This window comes from Stegostoma tigrinum, chromosome 2 (genome assembly GCF_030684315.1).
Source record: "Stegostoma tigrinum isolate sSteTig4 chromosome 2, sSteTig4.hap1, whole genome shotgun sequence".
NCBI classification, from domain to species: Eukaryota; Metazoa; Chordata; class Chondrichthyes; order Orectolobiformes; family Stegostomatidae; genus Stegostoma; species Stegostoma tigrinum.
The window spans coordinates 130,972,842-130,995,912 of NC_081355.1; the positions used below are offsets into that span (position 1 = coordinate 130,972,842).

Genomic DNA, 23,071 nt, shown 5'->3' on the forward strand with positions numbered 1-23,071 from the left:
TATTGCCCTCTCTCTCTGATGGCCCCTGGTGAAGGTGATGGTTACCAGCTTTCTCGAACTGCTGCAGATTGTGTGGTGTAGGTATGACACCAGTGCTTTATAAAATAGAATTTAGGAGCCCTGTCAAATGCCTTAGTTGGTTTTCGTTATCTCTCCTTAGAAACAGGAGAGCCTTTTCTGTTTTCTTGTTACACTAGTGTTCTTTTGTTCAGGTTAATAACCCTGAATGAATGATTTTCCAGGTTTTCCTTATGGAAGTGTTTTCAGCTGGATATTGACACCTGTGATACCTGCAGCGCCTCTCTCATTGTAGAATGTACTGATAACTTCAGATCTATTTTAAGATTAGAGGCCTCCTCTGTGAGACCATAAATCTTCACGAAACAGGAACATTGAGAGACCAAAAATTAGGGCAGAAAGCAAATATGATGGAGATCTTCGTAGCTGTTTGGGACATGATTGTAAATTACAAGTGACTTTAAAATAGAGTATGATGTAGCCTGTATCACATTCTGACAATTACAAAGAGATTAGACTTGTAATAATCTAATGATTCATCTTATTTTGCAAAGAAAACAGAAATGCCAGCAGATTACGATCGGCATGATCCGGAACAAAAACAGATTTACCGTTTTGTTCGAACGTTATTCAGTGCTGCCCAACTCACTGCAGAATGTGCTATTGTCACATTGGTAAGTAGGTACCATATGCTATTTGGTTCCATAAATCAATTTAGTATCTTATCTTAGATAACAAGGTGTAGAGCTGGATGAACACAGCAGGGCAAGCAGCATCAGAGGATGCTTGTTATCTTGTTATTCACTGACTTATTTCCAAAATACATTGTTTTGCAGTTTGTCATGAATGCTCCAGATTTTCTGTCTGTGTCCTGTGGCTTTTTGCTGTTTTACCTTCCAATGTTTGATGCCTATCCAATTGGGCCAGAGCCTTTTCAACTTACTATGATCAACCTTTTTTCCAATTGGTACTCTATTGGATTTTTCAAAACTATTTTAATGTTGTTACGATCACTATTTCTTAAATGCTCTGCTGCTGCTTAGGCTTCACTTGGCCTGTTTCATTCCCAGTATGAGAGTGAGCACTGCTCCCTTAATCATTGGATTGCAAACATAGTGACCCAGAAAGTTCTCGTGTACATCCTTCAGGAATTCCTCCAATTCTTTGCCCTTCACCTTGTTTTTATGGTCATTATATGGATAATTAAAGTCCACCATTAGCATGACCCTAATGATATCTCTGCCTGCCTGTAAACCTGCTGTCCTGTTTCTGTCCCAGTATTTGGTGACCAGTGGCATACAGTCAACTGTGGAGAAGATCCTCTGTCGTTCCTTAATCCTAGTTTAGGATTCTTTCTTTGAAGCTTGAATTTGTTTTTGTTTTGTATCAGTACCTTTGGTCAATACTGCTGCCCGCTCCACCTTTATTTCCTTTCCTCACTTTCCTTATCACTTCATAACCAGGAATATTAAACATCTGTCAATTCCCATGTTTACCCTAGGTCTCCATTGTCATCGCTACATCATAATATCAAGGAACTGATTGTGTATGCACTTATCCAAGCTATTCACATGCATGGACACTGAATCCATCTAAGTCTCACAATTTGCCTTTCTTTCTGTTGACTCTCTGCTATTCCTACACTTCATGATAATGACGTTTGTCTCTCTAAATCCTGTGTGCACCTTCATCAGCTCTGCATTGCTTCATATTGAAATCCTTGACTTTTTCCAAATTAAGCGTAGGGCTGATTAGGAACTGTAAAGTTTACCTACACTAGAAAGCAGAGCAGAATTGAAGAATTCAGTGAGCACCAGACCCATGCTTTATACTGAAGCCCCCTCGACTTCTTTTGGTTCCTCCATCTGCCAACAGTCCCTCTTTGCCACCAGCCTCACCCCATTCACTCACATTCCTGCCATCCAGTCTTACCTTCAAAGACTACGGTGCCAGCTTCTGTTTTGAACTTGCTCTGAAGTCCTGGGCTCCACCTAGTGGGTGAAGTTGGTTGGTGCAGTTATTCTGTCTGCACCGACAAACGCCAGCCGCTAGATGGAACGTGGTCATTAAAACTTAATTAAGTCAGTATGATTTTAACATACACCTTCTATAATTTTACATTTTATTTTAATTTACAAATGCAATCATGTTGGAATGTGAACCACGTGTAGAGCTGGATGAACACAGCAGGCCAAGCACCACCAGAGGAGCAGGAAGGCTGACGTTTCAGGAATGTAACGCAACCTTAAAACATTTTCAGGTTGTTTTCTGCTTGGAAAGGTCCTAAAATATCTAACTGTACAGTGTTTATTTTATAATTAGAATTAGGGTTATGTTTTGTAGTTTATTTTCTTTCACAAGTTATTTTCAGAGATGCAATACTTCAACATATACATTGTTGATTGCAAGCAAGGAATATCTGAAGGAACGTAACTCCGGGTTTACCTTATATTTTAATGGAAACGGGGAGAATGTGCAAACTCCACACAGACAGTCGCCCAAGGGTGGAATTGAATCCAGGTCCCTGTACTGTGAGGCAGCAGTACAGAGCCGCCCTAGTAAAAACCATAAAAATCTCCAACGAGAAACTACTCTCATGGTTACCATGTGACCTCTGGGCAAACAGGGGTGGGCAGTAAATGCAGGTCTAACCAGTGATGTCTTCATCCCTTGAACGAATAAAAACTCACTATCTGGGGTAATAACATCCAAAGGCTAATGACTGTCTCCGGTACAAGTTCTTCCTCATCACAGTCTGAAATGGAATACCTTTGGTTAGAAAATGTGCCCCTGTATCTGGATTCCCCTGTAGGCGTGGTATTCTATACTGGAAGCTGGCTGCCCGCTAGATTCCCACTGAGCCAACGTTCTTCTACCTACCTAAACGGTCTCTGACTCAGTGTTGTTCTGAACTCTGTGTGGTCTCTGAGTGCGCACATCCTGGGTAATTGCTCTCCTGGAAACTCTCAGCCTGTGGTATGCACGGCAGTGACTCCTCAGGCTTAGAAATACTGAGCTTGGGTTTGAATAACTGGAGGTAATTCTTGTACACGTGTTTATCCAGAATAACAAACAGTGACGTATGGTTCCACATGCTGCAGACATTGCAGGCAGCACGACTTTTCTTAATCTATTTAACAACTCATTGTTTATTTCATTGAATTCATTTCCCTTTGACGTTAATTTTGATCGATCCCTTTCGATCTAATAATTAGATTGTTTATCTATCCACTTGTATTTTTAATATTTACAATTTGTTGTTGACCATCGCTTTAAATTATTTAGCAGTGATTCCTCTTCTCAGTACTAAGTCTTTACTCTCACTTCTTGTTACCCTGTTCCACAAGCTACTCTATTTAACAGGTTTATCCAGCTCTCACCAAGCGCAGTGCTGGAAAGCTGAGTCAGTCAGACAGAATTTGGTCAAGATTAGACCATTTTTTCCCAAATTCAGACTATATAGAGCATTTGTTTTCAGTGGGAGTGCAGACAAACTTCAGAATGCCTTGCGCCATTGTCTCTGTTCAGAAAACAATTAAATTAGTCAAGAAGGCAGACAGCAGACTTGTCTTCGTTGACTAGGGCATCAAATATTAATGTTAGCAAGATATATTACAGAGATAGTCAGAACTGCAGATGCTGGAGAATTTGAGATAACAAGGTGTAGAGCTGGATGAACACAGCAGGCCAAGCAGTATCAGAGGAGCAGGAAAGCTGACGTTTTGGGTCTTCTGAAGAAGGGTCTAGGCCCGAAACATAAGCTTTCCTGCTCCTTTGAAGCTGCTTGGCTTGCTGTGTTCATCCAGCTTCACATGTTGTTATCTAAGATATATTACAGCAGTCCAAAACTTTAGTTAGGCCACATATGGTTAGTGTGCAATTCTGGTCGCTACACTACCAAAAGGACGTTAGTGCTTTGGAGAAGGTGCAGAGAAGGTTTACCAGGACGTACCTGGTCTGGAGGGTTCTAGTTAAGAGGAGAGGTTGGATAAACCCAGATTGTTTTCACTGGAAAGACAGAGGCTGAGTGGCGACCTGGTAGAGGCAAACAGAAGTATGAGCGGCATTGATAGGGTGGATAGTCAGAGGCTTTTTTCCAGAGTTGAAAAGTCAACTGCAAGAGGGCTTGAGTTCACGGTGAGAGAGGGATAGTTTAGCGGAGAAGTGCAGGGAGGATTTTTCACACAGAGGGTGGTGGGTACCTGGAACACAGTGCCAGTGGAGGTGGTGAAAGCAGGAACCTCAGCAATGTTTAAGGTGCATCTTGATGGACTCCTAAATGGGAGGCAAACAGAAGGTTAGAAAGAGCGCACGGGCAATAAGCAGCAGGTCTAAATAAGGATGAGGAATTGGTGCAGGCTTGGTGAGCCATTGGGCCTGTTCCTGTGCAGTATTGAATTGTATTGTGTTAAATTGTCGCCGCTACAGAATTTTCTGCCATGCAGCCTGTTCTGTTTTCAGAACAGGTTGTCAGATGTGGAGATGAAATGAGTGATGTATTTTGAACACATTTCATGAATGTAGAGCATGTGCACATGGTTATGGATGATGTTTTTGATTGAGTTGCTAAATAAGCTGTGGGGAACTATCTGTGAAATGTGACAAATGTCACTGGGTGAACGAATACAGGTTGTAAATAATGTTGAGTTTTTTTTGGGTGTGTTTGAGTAAAGAATTGAAGCAGATTTAAATGTGTGTTTGAGTGGAGAATTCTCTGAGTTTGTTTCTCAGGTTCACTGATCTTTTAGGGAAGAAAGTCTGTCATCCCCATACCTGGTCTGGGCCCTCTGGGTAATTAGAGATGGCAGTAAAAACTGATCTGGCCAGAGATGCCCACATCCCGTGAATAAATAAATAAAAATCAAAATGCTTCTGCAGCTCTCCAAAACACACTTTGCTTGTTGCCCTGGAATATCTGGGAAAGAAAATTATCTGGGGTCAGTAATTTTGCGGGAAGAAACGCGGAGCTGTATTGAGTTTTTGGGGATGTTTTGAATCAAGTAAATATTTGATGATGATCACTACTGCTCTGGCTACGGAGAGTTTATAAAATAAATTCAGAGTCACCTTGGTCAGTGCCTGATGGTGTATTTGATCTGGGGTGTCTTCTTCAGGATAGATTTCCCCCTCGTTCCATTCCATTACTCATTGACACTGAATAAACGCAGTTATTTAACGAGTCTAAAAATCTGAGCTTGAGACATTTTGATATTTCATTTGTTTTGTAGGAAGGTTAATTTTTTACTCAGTAGCCGTGTGAGCTCTGCTGTGTTTGAATGTGTCTTAAAGTCTTGTGCAGCTTCATATTATAGCCTGCTTGATCCCTTACACAGAGTTATAAGTCAAACATGACTTTGTAGGGTGAAGAGTTGGGGCTGCCTGCTAACGAGAATACACCATTTAATGGCAGAACATAGGGCTGCAGTAGCCTGACTTATACACTGTTTACATGAAAAAAAACATGATATTTGATGTAACATGGTGTGAAGCTGGATGTACACAGCAGGCCAAGCTGCATCAAAGGAGCAGGAAAGCTTGACGTTTCGGGCCGGGACCCTTCTTCAGAAATTTTTTTGAAGAAGGGTCCTGACCCGAAACATCAAACTTTCCTGCTCCTCTGATGCTGCTTGGCCTGTTGTGTTCATCCAGCTTCACACCGTGTTATCTCAGATTCTCCACACCGGCAGTTCCTACTGTCTCTGTAACAATGATATTTGATGGCCAGGTTGTCTTATGCATAAGATTCATTTCTATGGTTGACTCCTCAGTGTTCTCCGTGGAGTATTTCCTGAGTTTCAGCTCTTATCCCTGCAGTAACTGATTGAGAACGCATGATGACAATACTGCAGGACTTGTTGGAATAAAACTGATGCTTGTAAGACAAATTACTTTACTGGTTTTATTAAGTACACAGGACTTAACTAAAAGGAAGTATTTGCCATTTCTAATGGAGGGCTAACTCAATTAGCCATGGCAGCCCTGCAGACTTGCTCTTCATGAATTATGATTCTCCCTTTATCCAACCACCATAGTTAAGTGGTCTTTTAGCCAGAGCACACAAAAACTTGTACAACATCCCCAGTTTCAAGGTCTGGCCTAATTGCTCATAACTTCCATTTGCATTCTCTGGAGAGAGATGGATTGGTGGATTAGAGCCACTTATCTTGTTTTGTCTACTCCACTTTGAATTTTTAATATTTTTGTTCATGAAGCCGCTGACCCTTCTTAAGGTAAGTCTGTAAGCTGGGTTCATTAGAAATCAATAAGTGCAAAAAGCTAATATGCAAACCATAAGAGGAGTTGACTGCATGGGAGCGGTGTTCCACAGGGATTAGTGCTGGATCCACTTTTGTTTGTTATTTTTATAAATGATCTGGATGAGAATATAGAAGGCATGGTTAGTAAATTTGCAGATGACACCAAAACTGGTGATATACTGGAGAGTGAAGAAAATTATCGAAGATTACAAAGAAATCTTGATCAATTGCGTCAGTGGACTGAAGAGTGACAAATGGAATTTAATTTGTATAAATGTAAGGTATGCATTTTGGTAAAACAAATTAGGGCAGGGCTTATACAATTAAAAGTTAGGGCCCTGGGTAATGTTGTAGAACAGAGAGACCAGAGAATAGTGATTCAGGTACATAACTCATTGAAATTTGCGTCACAGGTAGACAGGGTGGATCAGAAGGCATTTAGTACACTTACCTTCATTGCTCAGACTTTTTGAGTATAGGTATTGGGACATCATGTTGAGGTTGTACAGGGACATTGGTGAGCCCTCTTCTGGAGATCTGTGTCCAGTTCTGGTTGCCCTGTTACCGGAAGGACATTAATAAATTGGTGAGGTTTTAGAAAAGATTTATCAGAATGTTGCCGGGAATGGAGGGTTTGAATTATAAGGACAGACTGGGACTTTTTCCACTGGAGCATAGGAGGTTGAGAGGTGACTTTATAGAGGTTTATAATATCACTAAAGTTATAGATAAGGTGAATAGTGAGGATCTTTTCCCTACAGTGGGAGAGTTCAAAACACGGGGACTTATTTTTAAGGTGAGACGAACAAGTTTTCAAACCATGACGGCTACTGTTTAACTCAGAGTGGTTGGTATGTGGAATGAACAGCCAGAGGAAGTGGTGGATAAGGTGAACATTTAAAATATTTTGGGATACGTTCATGAATAGTAAAGGTTTGGAGAGATAAGGGCAAGTGGGACTAGTTTAGTTTGTGAACAATGGTCGGTGTGGACTAATTGGACTGTTTCCCTGCTGTATGACACTGTGCGAGCATTATCGGATGTGACTCAGTTTTTTGGTATCGGTTACTTCCTCCATTTTACTGGATGGAAGCTGTAAGGTCAGACTCAACACATTGGCTGTCATAACCTACTTTGCAGCTTCAGCCTCACTGCTCCCGAGTTGTCACCGTAGTTAAAGATTTAACGAACTTATTCAATGCTCAATTTATCAGTCTGATTCATTCATGTTAATAGAGAACACTGATCAGGTTTCTGTATCTAATTCAAAATTAATTTGGATCACAGACGAACAAAACTCTGACTGTAAGTCCATAAGCTCAATCTCGAATCACCTATCTTCAACCCTGACATGCATTGGGACAGACACAAACAAATGTTGATGGTAAACGTGGCGGTTAAAAAATAAACTGGAGTAAAACAGTTCTATAGCATCAATCAGAAACAGTAGGAACTGCTGACGCCAGAGTCAAAGATAACACAGTGTGGAGCTGGAGGAACAAAGCAGGCCGGGCAGCATCAGAGGAACAGCAAAGTAGTTGTTTTTGGTCCCGAAACATTGACTTAGCTGCTCTCCTGATGCTGCCTGGCCTGCTGTGTTCCTCCAGCTCCACACTGTGTTATCTATAGCATCAGCCCGCAGGATTCAATGATGCATCCCTTTTGCTTCCCAGGACCTGTTCACCAATTTGCTTATTTCTGGATTCTTTTACTTCTTTGTCAACGAGAACAGGGTGGTTGGCACACTAACTGTTAAAACTTTCCATTGCTGGTTCGAGGCAGTAAGTTTACAGCAACTGGTGGGAGGTGATATCGAGCTGTCTTCTGGATTTTGGTTACTTTATTTTGGTGGGGGGGAGGAGAGGTTGGTTGGGGAGGTTGGTGGGATGTGAGGGGGTGGTGGGGAGGGGGGAGAGACAGAGACCTCATCTTTTCTGCACGCTGGATGCTTCCTCCCTTGTACTGTGCCCGAGAGTCAAATCAGAGAGTTATCATCATGCTAATGACCTTTTGAACACACAGGCACACATGTATACACACACGCACATGCACATCAGTGCAAAAGGTAAAGCTGAAGGCTTTGTTAGGATTTGCAGTCAGCAGTGCCTAAAGGCTGATCCATCCTGGCCTCCTTGAGAGGTCTTCAGCTCAAGAACATGAAGTATAGGTGCAGTACAGTATTAGGTCATTTGGCCCATTGAGTCTGCTCCTCTATTCAGTCGTGGCTAATATGTTTCTTAACCTCATTCTTCTGCTTTCTCCCTGTAACCTTTGATCCCCTTACTAACCAAGAGCCTATCTATCTCTGTCCTTAACATGAGGTTAGACAGAGAGTAAAGCTCTCTCTGCTCTCCACATTACTCTGTCTAGTCCTCTCAGAAACCTGTAAGTTCCAATGAGATGCCCCTGATCCTTCTAAACTCATAAGTACAGACCCAGAGCCCTCAACCGCTCCTCATATAACAAGTCTGATTCCTCCTAGATGCCCAAATATGACACCTCAGATGACAGTCTTCAGCCATTCCATGTAATGTCATGGTACTGAAGGTAGTGGATAGTGCAAAAGTTGTGGGCCCTGACATCAAGAAATAAAAGTACTGAAGTCTTGATCTTCAGAGTTCTAGCATAGCTACAACACTGACATCTACCTGACATGGTGGAAAATTGCCAAGATATGACTAGCACACAAAAGAAAGGGACAAATTCAAACTGGCTAATGTTGCCCTGATAGTTTTCTCCCAGTCATTGGCAAAATTATGGAAGGGGTCATTGACAGTGCTATCAGACAACATTTGCAAAGGAATAACCTGCTCCCTGGCCCCTTAGTTTGGGTTCCACCAAGGCCACGAAACAGCTTTGGTCCAAACATGGACTAAAGATCTGAATTCCAGACGTGAGGTGACTGTGACTGTCCCTGACGTCAAGCCCACTCTTGATCAAGTGTGGTATCATGGAGCTTTACCGGAATATTTTGTCAATGGGAATTGGGGGAAATCTCGCCACTCATCATTATTGGCCCTAGCACAAAGGAAGATGGTTTTTGTTGTTGATCAGTCATCTTAGCTCCAGGACATCTCTGCAGGAGTTCCTCAGGCTCGAGTTCTCAACCTAACTATTTTCACCTGCTTTATCAATGACCTACTCTTCATGGTAAGGTCAAAGTTGGGATGTTCACTGATGATTGTGCAATGTTCAGCACCATTAACAGCACCTCAGATATTGAAGCAGTCCGTGTCTAAGTGCAATAAGACCTGGGCAATATCCAGGCTTGGGCCAACAAGTGGCAACGAACATTTGCACCACACAAATGCAATGCAATGACCATATCTTCAACAATGGAAATCTTCAGTGACATTACTAATCACTGAGTCCCTCACTATCAACATGTTGTGTTTTATCTTTGATCAGAAACTCATTAGTCCGGCCATATAAACACTTTCTCTACAAGAGCAGTCCCGAGGCTAGGAATTTGGCAGCAAGTAACTTCCTTTCTGTTTCCCCCCAAAGCCTGTCAGCTGTCTCCAAGGCTCAAATCGTAAGTATGATGGAATCCTCCTCATTGCCTAAATAAATGTAACTTCAACAAGCCAAAAAAAGGCTTGACATTATCTAGAGCAACAAAGCTCATTAGATTGGGACTCCAACCAGCACCTTCACCTTGCGCTGTCTCACTGCACAGTCATCATTGGACTGAAATGGAGAGGTTTGCTTTCCTCCTTATCCCATTGAATCGTTTTGCTTGTGTCATGAACTCTTCTTCCTCCTTGCTCCATGCTTAGTTCAACATGACTGTAATTACATGGCTAACACTACCTGGTATCAGCATTATGTTTATCCTAAATCTGCATTTCCTGTCGTGTAGCAATATTTTTCATTTGCAAAGTATTTTTTTAATATATCTGTGTTTGAATTTGATTAACAAATTAACATTGTTTCACTTAAATTTCATTTACATAGCAGTGAATATGTATTTGTTTTATGTTTTGTGCTCGTTTAACGCTGTCACTAGATTCCCTCACCTATGGCCTGCCTGTCTTTAAGACCTCTTCCTCATGCTTTCCTGCCCTCTTTGCCCCCTCCCTACTCCCTTTCTCACCCTCCAGCCTTACTTCTTGAGTTTCTGCTATCCATTTTCGACTGGGCTGCCATTTGACTGTGGTCCTAGACTCCACCTAATGGCAAGAGTTGATTGGCACAATTAGTTCTTCCTGCACCAACCAGCTTCTGCCACTGGATTGTACCACAAATTTGATCAGTGGCCGGTGACTGCAAGTGAGGTAGGGAGAGGGATCCTGTATTCAAGAACAGAGGAGCCTCAGCTCATGACCTTATCCAACAGGTTCGAACACGGCTGTAGGGAGGACGAGCCAGCTGATCACGGCACTGTGGTACAGGAAGCCATTCAAGATCGGGGAGCAAAAAGACAAATGGTAGTTGGAGGGGATTCTTTAATTATTGGAATAGATAGCATCCTTTGTAATCAGGATGCAGAGTTCCTCATGGTGTGTTGTCTGCTCAGTGCCAGGGTGAGGGACGTCTCTGACCGGCTTGAAAGCATTTTGGAGCGGGAGTGGGAGGATCCGGTTGTTGTGGTCCACGTCAGACAAACGACATATGCAAGATGCGGAAAGAGAACCTGTTTAGGGATTATCAGGAACCAGGAACTAAATTAAAGAACGTGTCCTCAAGGGTTATAATCTCCGGATCACTTCCTAAGCCACGTGCAAATTGGCATAGGGACGTGACAATTAGGGAAGTAAACAGGTGAATAAAGGACTGGTGTGGAAAAGAGGGGTTCCCTTTCATGGGGCTCTGGCATCAGTATTGGAACAGGAGGGATTTATTTTGTTGGGACGGTCTCCATCTGAACCGAGCTGGGACCGATGTTCTAGTGAAAAGGGTATTAAGGCCGGTTGACAGGATTTTCAACTAGAAAGTGGGGGGAGGGATAGGGTAAAACTCCAAGAAGTATAACGGCCAGTGAGAAACAAAGCAGCAGGTTAACATCTATGGGAGTACATCCAACTGCATGGGAAAGTATGAAAAAATTGAAAAGAAAGGACAACTCAGGAGATGTTATTAAAGTCTCCAAAACACACAATAGGACAGTGTTTGGAAAGGGTTAGGAATCTAACTTCAAACACACTGGATAAAGGGATGACTTTGAGAAGAGGGAAGGTAAATACAGAACTGAGGGTGTTGTATCTGGATGCACACAGTATATGGAATAAAGTAAATGAGCTTGCGGTGCAGATTGAAATTGGTAGGTATAATGTGGTGGGCATGACGGAGACATGGTTGCAGGGGCTCGGGTCTGAGAACTAAATATTCAAGGATGTGCATTCTATCGAAAAGACAGGTAGGTGGGCAGAAGGGTAGGGTTGCCTTATTAATAAGAAATTACATTAAATCAATAGCAAGAAACAATGTTGGTTCAGATGATGTAGAATCTGTGTGGGTAGAGTTGAGGAACCTCAAAGGTAAATAAACTGTAATGGGAGTTACATACACGTCTCCAAACAGTAGTCAGGATGCGGGGCACAAGATACACCAGGAGATAGAAAAGGTGCGTCCAAGAAGGCAAGGTTACATTGATCATGGGGGATTTCAATATGCAGGTGGACTGTGAATACCAGGTCAGTAGTGAATCACAAAAATAGGAATTTGTGGAAACACTACAAGATGGTTTTTTTGGAGCATCTTGTGGTAGAGCCCACGAGGGAACAGGCAATCCTGAACTTAGTGATCTGCAATGAGGCACACTTGATAAGAGACCTCAAGGCGAAGGAACCCTTAGGAGACAGTGACCATCATAAGGTAGAATTTACACTGCAATTTGAGAGGGAGAAGGTGGAATCAGATGTAGTGGTATTACAGCTGAATAAAAGTGACTACAGAGGCATGAGGGAGGAGCTGATCAGAATTGACTGGAAGAGGAGCCCAGCAGGAAAGAGAGTGGAACAACAATGGTGGGAGTTTCTGGGAGTAATCTGGGGGAGACAGCAAAAATTCATTCCTAGGAAAAAGAAGGAGACCAAAGGGAGGACATGGCAGCCATGGCTGACAGGGGAAGTTGAGGACAGAATAACAGCAAAAGAGAAAGCACATAAAGTGGCAAAAGGCAGTGGGAAGCCACAGGATTGGGAGACCTACAAAGACCAACAGAGGACAATTGAAAAAAAAGGAGGGAGAAAATTAATTATGAGCATAAGCTCGCCAGTAATATAAAGGAAGATTGCAAGAGTTTCTTCAGATACATAAAGGCCAAAAGAGAGCAAAAGTGGACATTGGACCACTGGAAAATGATGCAGGAGAAGTAGTAATGGGTTACAAAGAATTGGCAGAGAAACTGAACAAGTACTTTGTGTCAGTCAGAAGACACGAATAACAAATTCAAGAGAGTCGGGAGGCAGAGGTGAGTATGGTGGCCATCACCAACGAGAAGGTATTAGAAAAACTGAAAGGTCTGAAGGTGGACCAATAAGGTGGATCAGATGGATTACACCCTAGAATTATGAAGCAGATGGCTGAACAGATAGTGGAGGCATTAGTGGTGATCTTCCTGGAACCACTGGAATCAGGGAGGATCCCAAAAGACTGGAAAGTGCTCCTGTTAATCCCCTTGTTTAAGAAGGGAGTAAGGCAAAAGACGGAAAATTACATTGTTGGTCAGAATTTGGAGTGCATTTTGAAGATGAGATTTCTGAATACTTGGATGTACACTGTAAAATAGGGCAAAGTCAGCATGGTTTCATCAAGATAAGGCCATGCCTGACAAATCTGTTAGAATTCTTTGAGGAGATAAAGAGCAGGTTAGACGAAGGAGAACCAATAAATGTTATCTACCTGGACATCCAGAAGGCCTTTGACAAGATGCTGCACAGGAGGCTGCTGAGTAAGATAAGGGCCCATGGTGTTAGAGGCAAGGTCCTAGTATGGATAGAAGATTGGCTGTCTGGCAGAAACCAGAGAGAGAGGATAAAAGGGTCCTTCTCAGGATGGCAAACGGTGACACATGGTGTTCCACAAAGGTCAGTGTTGGGACCACAACTTTTCACATTATAGATGAATGATCTAAATGAAGGAACTGAGAACATTCTGGCTAAGTTTGCAGACGATACAAAGATAGGCAGAGGGACAGGTAGTGTTGAAGATGAGGGGAGGCCACAGAAGGATTTGGACAGGATAGGACAGTGAGCAAAGAAGTGACAGATGGAGTACAACATGGGAAAGTGTAAGGTCATGCACTTTCATAAGAAGAATAGATGCATGGACTATTTTTAGAAATCTGAAGTGCAAAGGGATTTGGGAGTCCTAGTCCAGGATTCTCCTAAGGTAAACTTGCAGGTTGAGTTGGTAGTTAGGAAGGCAAATACAATGTTGACATTTATATCGAGAGGGCGAGAATATAAAAGCAGGGATGTACATTTGATGCTTTATAAGACCACATTTAGAGTATTGTGAGCAATTTTAGGCTCCATACCTATGGAAGGATGTACTGGTCCTAGAGTGGGTCCAGAGGATGTCCCAGGAATGAAAGGCTTAACATTTAGGAATGTTTGAGGACACTGGATCTATTCTCGATGGAGTTTTGAAGGAAGAGTAAAGATCTAATTGAAAGTTATAGAATACTGAATTAGCCTTGGCAGAATGGACACTGAGAAGATGTTTCCATTAACAAGAGAGACCAGGACCTGAGAGCAGATCCTTAGAGTAAAGGGAGGACTCTTTAGAACCAGAGATGAGGAGAAACTTCTTCAGCCAGAGAGTGGTGAAACTCTGGAATTCATTGCCAAAGAAGGCTATGGAAGCTAGGTAATTGAGTGTATTTAAGGCAAAGCTCAGTTCTTGATTGTCAAGGGGATCAAACATTACGGGGTGAAAGTGGGAGATTGGGGTTGAGAAACATATCATGACTGAATGGTGGAGCCAGACTCAATGGGCTGAATGGTCTGATATTTGTTTGTATGTCTTATGGTCTTATGGGGCTTGATCAATTTAAAACGTCAGATGAGCAATTGTAGAATGTAATGTATTTATAGTACCTGCATTTACATTGTATTTCTATTTTTAAAATTGATTTTGTTTTGCAGGTTATTTTACTCATAGATGTAGGACATAATAACATAAGAGCCAGGAGCAGGAGTATGCAATTCGGCTCCTCAAGTACTGCCATTTCATATGATCATGATTAGATTAGATTAGATTCCCTACAGTGTAGAAACAGGCCCTTCGGCCCAACAAGTCCACACCGCCCGTTAAAGCATCCCACCCAGACCCATCCTGCACACGCCCCTGAACACTATGGGCAATTTAGCATGGCCAATCCGCCTAACCTGCACATCTTTGGACTGTGGGAGGAAACCGGAGCACCCGGAGGAAACCCACGCAGACACGGGGAGAATGTGCAAACTCCACACAGTCACCCGAGGCGGGAATTGAACCCGGGTCCCTGGTGCTGTGAAGCTGCAGTGCTAACCACTGAGCCACCGTGCCGCCTCCACTGAGCCACCGTGATCTCATCTTGGATTCAACTCTTCTTTCATGCCTACTCTTCATAATCCTTCATTATTAATTAAAAATCGGTCCATCCACTTCTTAAATTTAATCAGTGTCCCTGTATCCATTGCAGTTTGGAGTAGTGAATTCCACTGAACCATGACCCTTTGAGAGAAATAATTCCTCCTCACATGTTTTAGATCCGCTACCCTTTATGCTAAAGCAATGACCTCTCATTCGAGATTGCCCCAGAAGGGGCCTACTTTGTCAATCCCTTTTAGCTTCTTATGTACTTCAATTAGTTCACCTCTTATCCTTCTAAACTGCTCAATCTCTCCTCAAGAAAAGCATTTCATCTCTGGAATTAATCTAGTGAGCAGTTCTAAATGCACACAATTTAAACAAAATAGTGTTTCAAAATTGTTTACCTGCAAGAAAGAACTTGACTGACCAGTTGCCCGTAGCGTCCAAGGATGTTTAGGTTAGGTGGCTTAGATATGGGAAAGTACAGGGATAAGTGAATGAATCTGGGTGGGATGCTCTTTGGAGGGGTGGTGTGGACTTGTTGGGCCAAATGGCCTGTTTCCATGCTGTAGGGATTCTATGATTCTACGAATGACCTAACTGATATTTAGTGGCTATTTTGTTTTGCAAGTTATTTCAGTTTGTATTACACACTACTGTTCATGTGCGGTGCAGTATTTCAACCTGTTCTGAGCGTGTCTGCCGGAACTCAACTCCAGCTTTGTAATTATTTCCTATGAGAAATAATGCTTCATTTAAAGACACAATTTTCAGGAATGCAGTCACAACTTTAAGTGAGGAGTAGTGTTACAGTTTAAAGGTAATCTTCTCATTTATATAGAGTTACAAGTTTGGGAAACTTTCCTGTATAAGACTGAGTAATGAGCTGACAGAGTTTGTTGGGATTGATGTAGAGACAATGTCTTCACTTTTTTGTGTACTAGGACACAGTAAAGTAAGAATACAGTAATGAATTCAATGAGAAATTCGGAACAAATTGTATTATCCAAAGAATGGCTTGAATATAATAGCATAAGTTAGTAGGTTGAGGTGAAATAGAGTGGTAGGAGACATCTGTGGAGCATAAATAGTGTTGAAAAACGGCCTGAATGATTAATTCTTGTCTTGTAACTACTTATATCATGTTTGATCTTAAACATTCTTTCAAAGGTGTTTTGTTAAATCCCTTAAGTTCTGTTGTCACCACTAACATTGCTTTATGTTGCATGCAGACAGGGTTTTATGTACAGTCATCTTTGCTCATATCAGTTATGCTTATAGTACTTAACTACTTACTTTCTTTGACAATTTTTCAAACCTTCAACCTATACCACAAAAAATAACAAGGATACAGCACCACATACATGATCACCCTTCAAGTCGCATACACCATCCTATGTCATTGTAACTTAATTGTCACTGGGTCTGTATCTAAAGATGTGTACCTGCCTCCTGGTAGAAAGTCTTGATTCATTTATTGTCATGTGTACAGAAGTACAGTGAAAAGGTTCGTTTACGAGACTACAGGCAGATCATAGTAAGCAAGGACGTACAGATTAAAATGACTTAGACAGAGGTACAGGTTACATTACATAGGGTGTGCATTAGGTGAGATCAGTGTTAGCAAAATCACTCCTGATTTGAGGCTAGAGAGTTCATTCATCAGTCTGATAACGGCCAAGAAGAAGCTGTTCCTGAACCTGCTTGTCCATGTGTTTAGGCTTCTGTATCTTCTGCCTGATGGAAGAGGTTGTAGGAGATTATTACCAGGGTGTGGTGGGTTTTTGACGATGCTGGCAGCCTTTCTACGGCAGCAAGCTGTGTAAGTAGAGTCTGGGGATGGGATGTTGGCTTCCGTGATGGTCTGGGCTTTGTACACCACTTCATAGAATCATAGAATCCCTACAGTGTGGAAACAGGTCCTTTGGCCCAACAAGTCCACACTGACGCTCAGAGAATCCCACCCAAACTGATAACCCACCTAATCTACACATTCCTGAGCACTACGGGCAATTTAGCATGGCCAATCCACCTAGCCTGCACATCTTTGGACTGTGAGAGGAAACCAGAGCACCCGGAGTAAACACATGCAAACACAGGGAGAATGTGCAAACTCCACACAGATAGTCGCCTGGGGATGGGATTGAACCCAGGTCCCTGGTGCTGTGAGGCAGCAGTGCTAACCACTGAGCCACCGTGCCACCACCTCCTGTAGGTTCTTACAGTCTTGGGCAGAGCAGTTGCCGTACCAGGCCGTTATGCACCTGAACAGAATGCTTTCAGTGGTGCATCTGGAGAAGTTGGTGAGGGACCTAATGGACATGGCAAATTTCCTGAGCCGCCTGAGGAAGAAGAGGCGTTGTTGTACCTTCTTGACTGTTGCACCTATATGAGAAGTCCAGGACAGGTTGTTGGTTATTGTCACTCCGAGGAATTTGGCACTTTCCATTCTCTCAATCTCAGTTCCATTGATGGAGATGGGGGTGTGTTCTCCTCCTTTCTTTCTGAAGTCAATGATCAGTTCTTTAGTTTTTCTGACCTTGAGAGAAGAGGCTGTTTTGGTTGCACCAGGAAGCTTTCCTGTTCCCTGATATGTCACAAGGTCTGCAGCTCAGCCTTCAGTTTAATCACTGCGCTGAATCTCCTTGAGCGCTCTCGTGAGTGGTATAGACAGGGTGGATAGCAAAAAGCTTTTTCCCAGAGTGGGGGACTCAATTACTAGGGGTCATGAGTTCAAAGTGAGAGGAGGAAAGTTTAAGGGAGATATGTGTGGAACGTTCTTTACACAGAGGGTGGTGGGTGCCTGGAACGCATTGCCAGCAGAAGTGGTAGACGCAGACACGTTAGCGTCTTTTAAGATATATTTGGACAGGTACATGGATGGGCAGGGTGCAAATGGACACAGACCGTGAGAAAATAGATGACAGGTTAGCAGAGGATCTTGATCGGCGCAGGCTTGGAGGGCCGAAGGGCCTGTTCCTGTGCTGTAGGTTTCTTTGTTCTTTGTTCTTTGTTTGTTCTTCATGCACAAACACTTGCCATGGTTATGTTTGCCTAGAATCTCCATCATCCGGACACTCCTACATGTTACAGTCATGTCTTTATCGACTCTCTAGTCATCCTCAATGTGTTTAAATTCACTGCTTAATCATTTTCTTCCATAAGTTCCCTTTTTACAGTTTTTTTCATTAGTTTCTGTACTGTTTGAAACTTTAGGAATGGAATAGACCTTAAACAGACAGTTATGAGATACTTACCTTCTTTCCCTGTAGCAGAATAAAAGGCACTTCCTATTGTGTGACGAAGTTAGAACAAGCAAAGGAGCACCTTTTGTCCCCTCTTTACCTGACTTCCTTACTCACCCAATTCTTAGCACTCATGGATATCATTTATTACTTTATTTGTTTGATTAGCATTTTGGCTGATTTGGGGACAGGTCTTCCAAAGTAAAAGTAAAAATAAAAACTAGCCCGCACAGGGAACAGTATTGGAAACCCAACATGTTGACCAGAACTGGAATTTTCATGCGTTGTCTGCCTCAGTTTCCAACCTTGGTTCAGACTCTATTATTGTCCAATTCCAGTGACATCACTGGTCATTCAGGGTGTCCAGCAGTGAAGCTGAGAAATTTATACCCTTTTAATCATATTACACAATACAAATACATATTGTTGCAGTGAATATTAATGATCGCCCCGCAGTTCGGGTAAAATATAAAGAAGCAAGTCATGAAACTTTAGTTAAATTTCTGTAATGTTCACCTTTTAAATTCATTAATTCCAGGTGTATCTTGAAAGACTGTTAACATACGCAGAGATTGATATCTGCCCTAGTAACTGGAAGCGGATTGTATTAGGAGCCATCCTGCTTGCATCCAAGGTATGGGATGATCAGGCTGTTTGGAATGTGGACTACTGCCAAATCCTTAAAGATATCACGGTGGAAGACATGTGAGTGCCAAAAATCCTTTCAATGTTGATCACACAACATTTATAATGCTTTTGTTAATTTTCTAAACTGAGAAGCTATCATCTCAGTGAACCTCAGAATTTAACTTTGATCTGTCTCCTGTTGTCTCTATCCAATCCTATGTTTATACTAGTTCTTCATCCTGACATCTGCCATGCTTATGCGATCTGAATGTACCAGTGACCCTAGCTCTGTTGGCTGTATTTCTGTTTATCCGCTGATCAACACTAAGTGCCTTGCTCATTCTCTCTGCTTAGGAGCTGTCACTCCCACCTTCAAAATGTATGTCATCACTGTCCTCAAATACTCATTCCAGTTTCCTCTGAACTTGGAAACTCCCACAGTATCTTCAGCATTTTTTTTCCTTCCAAAAGTCCTTCGAAATACTTCCTCCCAAATTCATGCTTGGCTTGTTTTGCAGCTTGCCATTTCGATCTTCGGTCAGTTTTCTGTCCCTGCTACAGCACTGAAGTGGTCGAAATCAAAGTCACAAATTGTCCTTCATGTAGCATGATGATACTATGGCTCTTAAAGATGTATTTTGTCCTTCTCTTTGTGAAGAAAGTTTGGGAGAGAGGTGGTGGGCAGTCTGCTCAAAGCCAATCAAATAAATGGCTTGTGAAGCCTTGGTGTGTTTGTTTTTAAGATGGATCAATAGAAACAGCCTGAATGGATGGGGTCAAGCTCCCACAGAAGCAGAATTTTTAGTTTTAGTTTTCTGCAGTTGCTGGGCTCTTGAAGCTGGATTTGGAAGCTCTTATACCTCTCACTGTTAATTCTCTTGCTGCTGCTAAAATTGGGATGATCTATTTTACTGTATTGGCCTTTGCCAAGGGCGTGATTATGGGATGTTAATATTGGAATAGCTAATTCGTAGTACTTAATATGGATATAATTTTTTTAAGCATTTCATAAAAACTTAGGCTAATTCTTTTATTTTTGTTTTGTCTGTATTTAACTGTAGTGTGAAAATAAAGTGTCTTTTGCTAACAGTCAAGTAGTGCAATTGAGTTGCATCTGGACCACATCACCTTACACTTAGCTTTAAAATAAGTAAATGTTAGGGATTAGACTACCTTCTTAATATATTTTGAGGGTGTTTGGTCTGGCACATAACTGTAGGATGTATTATTTTTCTTAAACCTTGTTGCATCGTCGACCACATTGCACTTCATCAATGCATTTCCTGCTTTGCTCATCTCAGTGAGACTGCACTGTCTTATATAATTATAACATCAGAATCTCCAGCCATAGCTTCTCCCCTGTCCCATACAAGTAGGCCTGTATACCCTGAGAAACTATTCTTGACCTCCTCATTTATGTACTGCCCATTGCTGATAGCATCTGAAGACGTGGAGCTTTGATTTTATCCTCGCCCAACATGAAAAGAGCAGGGAGCTGTTAAGGTTTGGTCTTGTTTTCTAAACATGATGAGAATGCTGTCTTCCTGCCCGCCCAGTGCCATTTCACCATTGTTGATGTTTTAAGATGACTGAACCACTTACTAAAGCTTGATTGTGGCCTCCCTCAGCTTTGCCTGAGACACTGTGCATGTGGGTCAGGGGAAACCTGTTTTTAAAAGTTATTGAAGTGATCCTGCACTCTAGGGAGTTTGACAAGACAAGACAAGGTGGGAAGTATCAGCTGGCCAAGAGAGGTTCTGGTAGGCTTTAGGAAATGACACCTCCATGAGTTAGAAAGTGCAAGAAGTCCTGAGCCCACTCAGCCCTCTCCTTGCTTCTATCTCTGCATTGGCAGCAATGGGGTACAAAACCGTTGCCCTGATCTGAGTTTGTGCCAGGAATGTTTCCATTGTGTCCCTGGTGTCTGAAAGTGCTGGAGCTGATTTTCCGGTCCCATTTTATTGCACTTTGGAAATTCTGGTATGTGTGATGAAGATTTATTGTATGGTGTCGCTGTTGACTGACACCTTAGGTTATAAAGTGCAAGGTCGTGTTAAGTTGAAATTTTCTTTGTGTTAAAAAAGGGAAGTTTATTTTAAGAGATAATGGGAACTGCAGATGCTGGAGAATCCAAGATAACAAAGCGTGGAGCGGGATGAACACAGCAGGCCAAGCAGCATCTTAGGAGCACAAAAGCTGACGTTTCGGGCCTAGACCCTCTTTTGCCAACCACAAACTGGAAAAAAGTGAAAACAAAGCATTAGGAGAAAAGATAGAAGAATTATGAAAGTGCTGTTGCCTAGCGACAAGTCTAGAACAATCCAGAAGAAGTCAGGCAGTGTGCAGCACCACTTAGAGAAAAGAGGACCCTAACATCTGAGCATTGCAGTCATTACCAATCTCCTAGTGGTACTCAGTGGAATGAAAGTCAGTAAAACAAAGTTCCGTAAACAGAAGGCTGTCTTGTTTTTATTATTCATTCATGGGATGAGGGCATTGCTGGCTAGGCTAGCATTTATTACCCCATTCTGTTACCCTAATCGATCAATCGCGTTGCTGTGGGCCTGGAGTCACATGTAGTCCAGACCAGGTAAGAATGATGACATAACAAAGTGTGGGGTTGGATGAACACAGCAGGCCAAGCAGCATCTTAGGAGTACAAAAGCTATTGTTTCAGGCCTAGACCCTTCATCAGAAAAGGGGGATGGGGAGAGGATTCTGAAATAAATAGGGAGAGATTTCCTTTCCTAAAGGACACTAGTGAACCAGATGGGTTTTTCCAACAATCAATCATGGTCATCTTAATTCCAGTTTTTCGTTGAATTCAAATTGCATCTGCCATGGCGGGATTTGAACCCAGGTCCCCAGAACATTTCCTCAGTCTCTGGATTAACAGTCTGGCGATAATATCATTAGGCTCTTGCCTCCCCTGTTGAGGTGTCAGAGAACGGGAGAAATCTCTTGAGCAGATTTGATTAAGAAACACATATGTGAGCTGTGTTGGCAGTTTATTTTAGGGCCTTGGGACAAGGCATTAACCAAAGAAAACAGCACTGAGTGAGTGCTTGAATTTAGCTGAAAAGTAAGTGATTATAGTCATGCCTGCAAACAAGGAAATTTAATATGGAGACAGGGATGACCTTTCACTGAGGTTAGAGATTCTGTAGGGTGTTTGTGGTGGTAAAAGGGTTACATCTTTCCTTCTGGATAGTTCTTGTAAAATGTGATGTAGTTCCTGTTTTCTTCTGTGCATTTTCAGAAGCAGCATGGTGACTCAATGGTTAGCACTCTGCCTCACTGTGCCAGGAATCTGGGTTCAGTTCCACACTTGGGCAACTGTCTGTGTGGAGTTTGCACATTCTCCCCGTGTCTGTGTGGGTTTCCTCCTACAAAGATGTGTAGGTTATATGGATTGGCCATGCTAAATTGCTCCTAGTGCCCTGGGATGTACAGGCTAGAGGGTTAGCCTTGGGAAATACAGTTACAAGGACAGGGTAAGGGAGTGGGATGCTCTTCAGAGGGTCAGTGTGGACCCGATGGGCCAAATGGCATGCTTCCACACAGTAGGGATTCTAAGATATTCTGAGATATGCACCTGGAAATCAGTGTCCACTTGCCAACTAATCAGCATCATCCTCTCACACAGTATATATTTTGTTTCTCCTTACTTTCGGTCCTTCTTGTGAATTGTCCTGATAGGTGTAAGATGAAAAGCATTGACATTATCTGTCATTTTTCATCAATGCTCAAATTTTAGACTCCGTAGTATACAAATGTTCTTTGTAGAACAATAACATTGATTTTTATCTTTTGTTAGGCATTCTGGTATTCATGTTAATTGCGGGGTGGTTTAGCTCAGTTGGCAGGAGAGTTGGTTTGTGAAGCTGTGCAATGCCAATAATGCAGGTTCAATTCCCATCATGTTAGCATGAAGGACTCTCCTTATCAACCTGCTCCCCCCCACCCTTGCCTCATCTGAGATATGGTGGCCCTTCAAGTTATATCATTACCAGTGTCTCTCTCTAATAAGAGAGCAGCCCTTTACTTACTTGACTATGGCATCACAGTAAAATAAGTGTTTATTAGAGTTGCACACTGCAGTAAGCCTTGGCTGTAAATGCCGTCTGGAGACTAGCCAGATCTGACTGTAATTTGACTTCATTCTTTGTTTGAATTTAATAGCTTACATATTGGAATGGAGGACTACTTACAATTGCAGTTGACATTAATGTTAAGTCTAAAATCAGGATCTTGCTGTTTCCATACTATTTTTAAAATTCCTAATATCTGTAGATTGTGTGATCTTCTTTGCATAGAAACACACAGCAGAGGCCATTCAGCCCATCAAGTCTACTTTTTTTCAAAGAAGAATGAAGTTAGTCCTCGTTTTCCTATTCGTCA

General features: G+C 42.2%; 1 protein-coding gene across 3 annotated transcripts in view; it reads left to right on the forward strand.

The window, feature by feature from the left end:
- The window catches only part of ccny (cyclin Y), a 240,686-nt gene that overhangs the window by 208,749 nt on the left and 8,866 nt on the right, over nt 1-23,071 (forward strand). For all 3 annotated transcript variants that reach the window (XM_048521400.2, XM_059639396.1, XM_059639401.1), the window contains exons 7-8: nt 573-692; nt 18,582-18,748. In XM_048521400.2, coding sequence (XP_048377357.1) covers nt 573-692; nt 18,582-18,748 — 287 coding nt within the window. The remainder of the gene's footprint in view (nt 1-572; nt 693-18,581; nt 18,749-23,071) is intronic.